The sequence below is a fragment of the Erpetoichthys calabaricus genome, chromosome 8 (genome assembly GCF_900747795.2).
Source record: "Erpetoichthys calabaricus chromosome 8, fErpCal1.3, whole genome shotgun sequence".
In the NCBI taxonomy this organism is placed as follows: domain Eukaryota; kingdom Metazoa; phylum Chordata; class Cladistia; order Polypteriformes; family Polypteridae; genus Erpetoichthys; species Erpetoichthys calabaricus.
This window is the reverse complement of record NC_041401.2, coordinates 125260868-125271845: the sequence shown is the minus strand read 5'-3', so window position 1 is coordinate 125271845 and position 10978 is coordinate 125260868. Positions and strand designations below refer to the sequence as shown.

Here is a 10978-nt window from a genome sequence, read left to right as displayed (position 1 = left end):
TGTTTAAACTACCAAGTACCTTATGGTAAAAAATGTTGTTAAAATCTTACCACGGTAGCTCCATAAACATCTTTGTTTCAGGAAGGTTACTGAAATAAATACAGACTTAATATAATGACATAATTCAATGACATTGAAGTATAATGATTATGTTTAAAGATTTACCCGTGATTCTTATGGAAATAGTGCAGTATAACTATCCAATCAAAACATGACCTCAGAGAATTTTTCCAATGAGAGATAAATTGAGAACTTTTTTAGTGTCCGAAGAGCAAAAGTCATAGATGGTTGTAAACTACAGAGAATGATACTTACCGAATTTTAATACAAGTTTTAATGTAAGCCAATTTGGGAGATGATTTTGAATTAAATCACTGTTTAGTAATACATTCAAAAGCTGCAATCCTGTTTATTTAACTTTTTTCATTTTATTTTGCCACATCTGTTTGTCCTTTGCTCATCCATTTGACTATTATTACTATAATCTACAGTGTAGCCTATGAATCCCATCCAGGGCCATCAGTATAATTGTGGCTCATGTAGGTCACCAGTTAAGACCAAACATCATTATATAAAATAATATCAGGTTAATAAAAATCGAACAGTTGGACTGACTCTAAATGTTTAGAGTAAATATTGTCAAAAAAAGACCCCCCCCCCCCTACATTTTGCTGCCCTAGGCAACCACCTAGTTTGCCTAAATGGTAGAGCAGGTCATGGACTTGTCAGAACCTACAACTTAGATGTGGACTGTATAATAAATAAAACACTGTAAGCAGATGAGCTCAGAAGTAACATTACTCTTTAAATTACTAGAATGAGGACTCTAGTAGTCACATTCTGAGCCTGTTTTAATCTGTAAGCAGACTACTATTAAGGCAATGCTATATTAAAAACAAACCATTAAATAAATAAATACCCCCTTATGACTTTGTACCAAACTCACAGGTTGGTAGACATGCAGGTAGTGATGCAGTGTGCTCTAATGGTTTAGGTGCTTCAAGTATAAGTCCCAAGGTTGCTGGTTAACCATTTACTTGTATTGGAAAAATTGTTCTGTTTGCAGGGATTAAAACCTTTAATAGAGAAGGCTAGCTGAGGACCTTCCGCACAGGGAGTAAGTGGATTGCAAACTCTGCACTTTATTGGGGCTGAGAGGCAGCAACCCCCACCACATTATTCTGCAGCTTTAGAATTTTTCAGAGTGTATAGAAATCATCAAAAATGCTAACATTACTCTCCATCTTTGCCAGACCAACATTTTTAGGGCCCTGAAGCTTGAACTGTTATGAGGGCCCCTTCACAACCAGCAATGAGGTCTGAGTAACCACTATTGTCTTCTTTAGTGGGGTTATTCCACAACAGATCACTACACATTTTATTTTTTTATACTTTCATTACCTTTAATTGTTTATAACTATTATTTTTGTATTGACTAACACTATATTATTAATGTAATTATTTTAGAAAACTGCTTCAAGTATAGTAGACACCCCAAATTTTAAGCAATGTGGACAAAAGTCACGTCTGGGGCCCCTTAACCTTAATCAGATTTACAGTAGATCTGCCCCGCTGTCCGTTGAAAAAAAAACATGAAGTAGTAATGAAAGTGTACACCATAATGTAGAAGCCTTATGATACCTAAAAGAAAATGACTTGTGTACCCTTTAGTTACAAATAAATTTTTTTAGCCTATTCTAAAGAGCAGATTGCACTAAACAAATATTAATCCTTCTGAGTAACTCTTTTAGCGACCAAATGTGAAAAAAATTAATACAAGAATAAACTGAAATTAATATTATAGCAAATGTCATTCTTTTTTTTAAACTTGTACACTGTTAAATAGTTACACGGAAATAAAAACGGTTTGCAATCAGCGTCACTCATACGGAATGCGACGTGCGAATGTGAGGACACTTTCCAGCTGATTAGTTCCGACTGCAGCTATGCGGCTACTTCTTTTTAGAGAGCTTAAAGAAAAGTAAATGACAGTAATATAAAATGCCTCATTAGCAATCTCATCTTTTAAAACTACAAAACAAACATGTAGCCTATTATTCCTTTGTCCTGTTTTTTTTCCCCTTAGGTTAAATTAGTCGATGTCTTCAAATATTAGACCTATACTCGATTTAAAATTCTGAATGTATGGTTTTAAGTGTTCAGTATTAAATGTATTTTCGCTATTTCTCCATTAATATTCCAAGATTTTTTTCTGTTAAATAATAAACAGATTGTTTTTAAAATAATATAAAGACTCAAAAATCATAAAGTACGAGCTTTTTAAAAAATACAGTGAGCATGAATAAGTTTTTTCTTAGTCTTGTTCTTTAATTCTTATGAATTTTTCAAAAATCAGACGATACATTTCCACTCCGTGCTTGACTGGAAAGATCCATCGCTTGAAATGAAGACGTGTGTGGCACGGTTGCCTCAAGCCAAATTCGAAAATGAGCAGAAAATTGCGATTCTGTGTAAACATGGCCGACAATTCCACGGTCTGCCTTCGAAACTGGGCCGTGAAACGCAAAGAGAAAAAGGAATGAATAGCTGCTCCTGGTATGGACACTGGCCCCACACTGCGGATATGGCATTGTGGTGTTGCGATTTTGCGGTACATTTTACGCTCTCTTTTTTTCAAGCCGCGACGCACGAGCTTGTTGCTTTTCTATCTCGATAAAATCTTTCCTGTATGGAAACAGTGTTCTGATGTAACCTCTTATGCTTAATACACTTGTATGTACTTACAAATCGTATTTATTCGGCCATTCTTTTATCGAAGGCTTTAGCCCACCAAAGAATTTCATAAAAGACTTGCTGTAACGCCTGTCACAACGAGAAACTGATAAAGCACTTTAAAAGAACAGTGAGCTAATATATTTCATAATTATAACTATGAACATTCGGTTTGTTTGTTCTCATTGCTAGTAATTTATTTTCAAAACAACAAATGAGCTTACTTTTACGCATTTTTGTCTTGGAAATTTACAAGTCGTTTAATAGTTAAGTTTGCATCACGTGGATGATATACTTCATTCTCACATTGTATTATCTTTTACAAATGAGCTAGTATGTTTGTTTTTAAACATGTTAGATTTCAGTAACGTATTAGGTTTAAATTACCTTCCTAATACGTGTTATCCTCACATTACACCTAGAAAATTAGCACTTCCAAAGTTGTGTTAAAATAACATTCTCCAAAGGCTGTTAAATAAATGCACAGACTATTTTTCAGGCGTCATTTTCAACAGCTTTTACCACATATTCAACTTAGCTTATTGTTTGTGTTAAATGGGTTAGAAAAATGGGGTAGAAAATTAATGCAGGGTTAGATTTAGAAGTAAAGTAACTCCGAAAGTACAGCACACGGGAATGTTCAAAGCTTTATGTAGAAATAATCGCTCATCATAAATGAGGTTGTTTTATTACAGCAGCGGGAATAAGAAAAAATGTTATAAATGTATCAACAATTACAAGAAAACATATTTTTCCTACAAAAATATTCTCCACGAAATTTCACAACAGAGTGAATTTAAAATTAACAAGATAGATAGATAGATAGATAGATAGATAGATAGATAGATAGATAGATAGATAGATAGATAGATATTGTTCATGTGATATACATAAATGCTTACAGATATGCATTCATTCAAAAAATAAAGGTCTTCAATCAAGCGGTTCGGCAGTATCTGAAATATTTAGAGTCACTCAAAATAGCAAATGAATAAAGGCGTTTTGATATGGAAGGGACTTTCACATAAGACGTAAAATATGCTTTGTGTGGCTAAGCGCTTAATAGGCTCCTATCTTAATTGAAACACCTGTCACACTGCACGGGCATTCGGGCTTTGGGCGCGCGCGAAGGGTGCAGAGCTGCTTTCAGATGCAAAGTGGCGCGCAGTATAAATAGAAGGGCGGCAGCACCATTTTCATTTAAACGTCAAGAGTGCAACGCACACGCTCAGAGGAAGCAAAGACGATATTATAAAGAAAACATGGTTGCAACTTCTGAATCCCTTCCGACCAGTCAGCTTGTAAATGGAAAGAAGGTTAGCTTTACTGTTTTAGTACAGTCGCGCATATTGTGTGTGTGTTTATATGGAGAGAGAGAAAAATTGGTTACATTCTTATGTAGGCGTGTTTGCGTAATAATTAGTTTAATACTTTACTGTCAACTTTATTTATATAAATTTTTATTCCTTTCAGGTTTCAAAGCCTTTGATGGAAAAGAAAAGACGTGCCAGAATCAATGACAGCCTAGAGCAACTTAAATGTATTCTTGAAAGTTATTATACAAGTAATGTAAGTACCTAACCTACAGAACTTGTGTTCCCTAAAATAATTAGACACTTATAAATCAATTAATTTGTTACCAAAAACTTTCATATCAAGTCGTTCTCCCATTAGAAGCAATATTTTAAATTCGAATGCAAAATTAATGCTTAGATATCAAAACACATTGCAGTTGCAGCATACGTGGTCGATAAGGACCAGTGCCGTTCACACATGTGGCTAATAGTCCGCTGCAACTGGACTATCTGTTGAAACTTAAGCAGACTGGCGAAATTACTTTTGATTTTATTGACCAACCCCCCCCCCCCCCTATATTATTATTGTTTTATATAGTATGAAAATGTATTTATTTATATTTTATTGCTGATTAGTGAAGTTGGAAAGATAAATACAATAACGAACACTATAGATTTAGTTTATTTTTGTGACTCTGTCGAGCGTCTTTTAAAGTATTTTCTTTATTTGCATTCTTTTAAATAATAAATAAAACAGCCAATACTAAATATTTTTGTGGCTTGATTAGAGTAGAAGAATATGATAAGCCTTATAATACATTTATTTAGTTTTTGTTTGTATCTATGAAGAATGTTATTTTATGTAAAATATTAATTTTGCTATATTCGTTCAGTACTGAAATATGATGTCTTCAGCACTAAAGTCTTAGCATTTTAAAAATGTCCAATAATCAAGTATTTGATGTGATTTTTACAGATACGGAAACGGAAACTCGAAAAGGCAGATATTTTGGAATTAACGGTGAAGCACCTGACATATCTTCAAAACATCCAGCAAGGTAAATTAATGATTGCAAAAGTGAACGCTTTGATTTTTTTTTTTATACTGAGAAAAGTGGAATAGCATCCAACCAATCAGCCTGTTTTCATACTATGCTGCTTGTACTTGCAAATCTGTATCGATGTTTATTAAGCGAGCATACTTATTTTACGAAACTGTAATTTTTAGAGTGGCTGCGTTAGTTTATATTGTTATACAAGCATAAAAGAAAAAAATAAAAGCAACAATAGACACAGCTTGTGCAAAAATAAAGGTTAAGTGAAACACATTAATACAGTTTAGTACAATGATAAAATACGTGTATAACAGTACAATACAGATTAAAATTAAACGAAATAAAAGCGTTTAATGAATTAAGACCAATTATTAAAACTAGAAGTATATGTTTTTGTTTGACATTTAGCAAAAGTATACGCCAAGCAAAGTATATAAAAGACAGTAGTATTTTCCTTATTTTGTAGCTATTTGAATTTACGCGTTTAGGACTATGTTTAGCTTTAGTATATCTTATGAATACTATTTTCATTGTTGTTGTAGGTTCTTCTGCAAATGTGGACAAAGTACTCGAATTCCAAACTTTTAGCAAAAGCTCCGTAAGCGGGATGGGTCCTTTTCTATTGACCATGGATGATCCTAACGGAACGTTTCGTTTGAGGACGATGGACGGCCGTTTCAGCACTTCGGACAGCAGCCCGCAGACATCGAGGACTCACACTACCGCCAACTCCGTGGGACTACCGCAGAACCTGCCAGTCAATGTGTTCTTCGCACCTGTCTGCAACCAGCAGGCAGCCAAACTTTCCAAAAAACAGGACAGACCGGTAATACTCACGCAAGAAAAAAACTTTACTGACAATTCAAAGGTTCCCTTAAGAGAGCATCGTTTTAGTAAAGAAATACAAAGCTGCAGATATTCCTTAACTGAGACAGCCATTATGGACACGTGTACGACATCTGCCTGTGGAATGATTCATAAAACGGGCCATTACTGGCGTCCATGGTGAAGCGTGTATTTATTATGTTACATTGATCATTTGATCGAATATAACGTCAGACTGTAAAAACACAAAGATGGAATCATGAGTCGCCTCCAATTGCGTATTAAAGGCAAACATGTAAACACAAACGTATAGCACCTATAATGAATAAATCGTTTTGTTTCTGTACTTCTGTTAGAAAATCCAACAGAGTAATATTTGTGTATGATGGAAGAATGAGTCAATATGGCTTCTGCTCAGCTGTAATTTGTACTGTATATGATGTAATTTTTCTTTGTAAGATTTTATTGTACATAAGACATGCACTGAAAAACGTTGTAAATATTATAGTGTGGATATAACATGTTGTTTCAAAGTATTTAAATATTATGGAATAAATGATATGAATGTGTTTACAAGAGTTCTCACATTTTTTTTATGCAGAAGTGCTTAAATCAATTGAAATTTTAACTTGACGGGTCCTATGGTCGCCTACATGGGTGTTTTCACGGCATTTCGATTTTCAAGGCGGAAACTCTTAGGTTACCGGCCATTAAGTGAGAGTGCAGTGAATAACATAACAAGGGTGTAAGTAATACAAATGTGTATAAAGTAATATAAAATACTACGCCTGGTAATATTCAAAGAAAATTCAAACGTCTTTCATATCACAAGCTCACGTAAACATGCATAGTGTATATATGTTTGCTGAAACATATATACTCTAACTTAAAAGCATTAAAATGTAAAAAACAGCAGATAAATAAACAAAACAGCGTGTAACACATAACAAATACAAAAAAAATGCACCTGGCATTTGTATGGAAACTTTTGTTGAAAACTGAGTACAAGAAAATTATAATAAATCATCGTTCAAAAATGCATTAAGAAAAATTCACACTGCATCACAGAAGCCTTGTGAACGCTAAATGTAAAACAAGAACTTTTCTGTTGCCATATGTGTGTGTGCTTTTATTGCTTGGTGTGCTGTTAAAAATGAATGTGGGAGGGCCGTTCTTCTGAGAAATTCCGTAGGGGAACCATTTTTGGTTTCCGAAAGACCCATCCACATGACAGTTCCAGAAAAAAACCTTCATATGCTTTACTCCGTAACAGGTTTACAAATAGCCATGGACAGATGATAAGAAACTTGTAAATATAACCTGTTACTTTTAAAAGGACTCTCCGATGATGCTAGCTAAGTTCAGGTTTCTTGATCTGTCATATATGTTACTATACAGTAAAGATTTCTGTTTTGTTCATATATTGGGATGCTTTTCAAAGTCAAATGGCAAATTTCCTATGAAAAGAACCCTTTCCAGAATGGAACAGTTCTTTCTTGAAGCAATGGAGCTATGAGAAACCACACAACCCAAAAAAGAACCATTAAAGAACTGTTATTTTTAATAGGGTACTTTACCTCCCTATCGTCTGAGATCTTCATGTTAAGGTGATGACTCTGCCTTGGTACAACTTTAAAAATAATGATTCTTTAATGGCTTTTTAAGGTCCTTTACTAGGTTATGTGGTTCCTCAAAGAGCCATTGATTGACAAACAACCATTTAATTCTGGGTGGGAAGGGTTTTTTGCATATGAAATTGGTTCTTTGTGCTTTGAAAAACTTCCTAACATGTGAAAAAAACCAAAACAACTTTAATGTATGATGGGCAGCACACCAACAGATGGACATAGCCCGTGTGACTGTACATATGCAGAAAAGGACTTATAAAAATCATGTCTCTTATATTTTTCAAATCGGTTACCATCCATTCATGGTTATGTACCATATGGAGCTGGTATCTAGATAAATAAAGGTTCTTTCTGGGATCTTCATGTGGATGGGTCTTTTGAGAACCAAAAATGGCTCCCCCATGACACTGCTCTGAAGAGCCACTCTAAGAGTTTAGGAGCAATTGTAGTTGTGTAAATGAATGTACCGTACAGTGAACTGGCATCGGGTGTATGTATAATCAAAAGCAATAAATAAGAAAAGACTTGTATAAGTCTAACTTTTAAACATCCATCCATCCATCCATTTTATATCCCTGAACACTGCAGGGCGGTAAAAGGTTATCTGCCAAATCCTTCTAGTCCAATTAAAGTCTAATTATGGCCTTTAATTAAACAGATTTACAGAAAGTAGTTGTGGGCGAGTAGCTAATGTAATGATTTGGAAGTCCATTGGTGTCTCTGTGTAGATTTCAGCAGTGCTGACTAGTTCCAAACAAGTTTCACAAGCTAGTGTCCTTTTGTTGGTCACAATTCTTATGTTCTAGATATCTAAGACAAATCCTACTTAATCTAATTTTTGATCAGGACCTTGGAGCCTGAGCCATCATTATCAGGCTTGAGGAAGCACCAAGTCAGGAGTCAGTGTATTGCAGCGTCTACTCACAGAACACACACATACTATGGCATAATTTGGAATGAACCTAATGAAGGCAGGGGCAAAAAAGTCTAAATAACAAAAACAAAGTACAAACTACATACAGATTGCACATTCCCAGAGATTTGAACCAAGGCAGCATTTACCATTTACAAGTGTTAACACTCTTAAAAACAAAGACGTCAAAGCAGTTCTTCAGAGTGATGCCAATGGGGAACTATTTTTGGATCCCAAAAAATATCCACATGAATGTCCTAGAAAGAACCTTTATTAATTTAGATCTGTAGCAAGTTCCATTAATACACATGAAAAAATGATAATAGATTTGTGAAATACCAATGGGTTCCTGATTTTAAAGGGACTCTCACAGGTTAAGCTGAAGTTGTTTGGGTCTGTCAGTATCCTCCTGGGTAGTAAAGTTTTCTGTTTTGTCTTTCTATTAGGAACCTTTTTAAAACCCACAGAACCAATGTCATATGAACCCTTCCCAGAATTAAATATTTCCTTGTCAAACAATAGTTCCACATAACTCATTAAGGTGCCGCTACCGTTATTTTTAAGGTTGTATGCCTCCTCAAAGAACAAGCATTAGTTGTTTCTTTATATTCCTCCATTTTCAAATCCGGTCGATCCAGATATCAGATAACATATCCACCCAAATTTAATGTCACCAGTTAAATAAACACGTAGACATATAATTATTCTATAATTTATCTCCATAATTGTTCATCCCATCTAGACTGCATCGAAAGCAACATTCTCTATTTCATTTTGGTTACTGAAAATGGGGCAAACACGTATTTTACCAGGTTAAAGCAACTTCCATGCATAAGTACTCAGACTGTAACAACTACACCGGTTTTCTCTTGCTGTTATTTTTCAAGCCGTTTTTTTAAACTCAAATTATCTCTTTTTCTGCAGAAAAAGAAAAAAAGCAACATTTTAATCGGTTACGAAAACCACTGTGCTTCACTATTTATAATAAAAAAGTCTATTCTATTAACATAAATTTAGGACAAGTCACATTTTGTTGTGTATTGGTTCTCTGAAAACTGGATGCTCGGCTGGTAACCGTACATTGCAAAAGTCTGATATGGAAAAATTTCACCTAAATATGATTAACAGATGTGGCCCCGACTGACAAATTGGTCTCACTAAAAAGCGCAATACACAACCTGCTTAGCCATTTCGCCTCTGGCTATGCTTTAGAAACGTACCATAAAATTGCCATGGCATTGCTGTCGGCCTGACCCAGTGTGGGGTAACCGCCTGTTAGCGTGGTGCTCATGCTAGGTGCGGCTATTCAGCTCTTTCTTGTGCGCTTTTCCGCATTAGTTAGACACAGCATCTTCCATGTCGAACAGGACCGCAATTTGACTTCTAATTATTTCCACTCATGCCTGCCAGCAGTACAGCACTTAAAGCAGGCATGGAAGAAACTGCTGATACAAAGTCTACTGCTTGCAGATTTTATTGTGCTGAGTGTGAATCGCTGTATCTGCACATAATTGTTTTACCCATCGATCGGACAGCATCGCACTTTAAAAATATAACTATTTATCCATCCATCCATTATCCAACCCGTTATATCCTAAGGTCACGGGGGTCTGCTGGAGCCAATCCCAGCCAACACAGACGCAAGGCAGGAAACAAACCCCGGACAGGGCGCTAGCCCACCGCAGTAAGACTATTTAAAAAGAGTGAAATATTTATTTTTGTCAGATACTACAGCTACTGTATTTGAAATAAATATGGAATGTCGAGGTTATGTTTCTACGCATTTTCGTAACTCGAATTATTCCTAAGTACAAAACAGAAACAAAATAACATCTTCTTGCTTTTTTGTTACACCTTTCGGCTATCTTATTCTCTAGTCTTGTTCACGGTGGGGATGTCTGTAGGGTTTCCTGGCTTAAATATTAAATAGTTCTTCTCATGCAACAGGCTGCAGGAGACGGGATGGCACCTCGCAGCGAGGAAAATTGGCGAAACGCCCACTGACCATTCACTTTCACATGCACGCATTTTAAAGTACTCAAAGTTGAAGCTGAAGACGCTGCCTCGTATACATCATAAAAAACGCAGATTTGTGTAAACGTATCAAAAGTTACATTTATTTAGCTTCCAACACTGTCTCGGGATAATTTCCTAATAGGAAAATAAAGGCACACGCGGCAAAGAAAATCAAATGAGTAAACGACCAGAAAGAATTTCTATTAACTCTGTCTCTGTGTCGTTTAAGTGGCCGCGTTTGCTTTAGATCACAAAGGAAATGTTTCGAAGTCTAGTAGTGGAGAGAAGAAGAGACGCTTATACAATTAGCATGACACTGTGCCCAGTCAAGCGCTACTAAAAGGCAAAAGTGAAGTTATAGCACTAGAAAAAGTCTCCATTCTGTCCGTGTGTTTGGGAGTGCAGGGAACAATGGGCAGAGCGGCGCTTTAACAAGGAGCCATCAGAACAAAAGTGGAGGAGAGGGAAACCTGCAAAGTTAAAAGGGGCGGGGCCGTGCGAGACTGACGGGTA

At 35.7% G+C, this 10978-nt stretch overlaps 1 protein-coding gene across 1 annotated transcript; it reads left to right on the top strand.

The window, feature by feature from the left end:
* Positions 1-3952: 3952 nt before the first annotated feature.
* Positions 3953-6412, top strand: her3 (hairy-related 3). The gene is made up of 4 exons (XM_028808351.2): positions 3953-4049; positions 4207-4302; positions 5005-5086; positions 5626-6412. The coding sequence occupies exons 1-4, from the start codon at positions 3996-3998 to the stop codon at positions 6090-6092; spliced, it is 699 nt and encodes a 232-aa protein (XP_028664184.1). The 5' UTR covers positions 3953-3995; the 3' UTR covers positions 6093-6412.
* The last annotated feature ends 4566 nt before the right edge of the window (positions 6413-10978 follow it).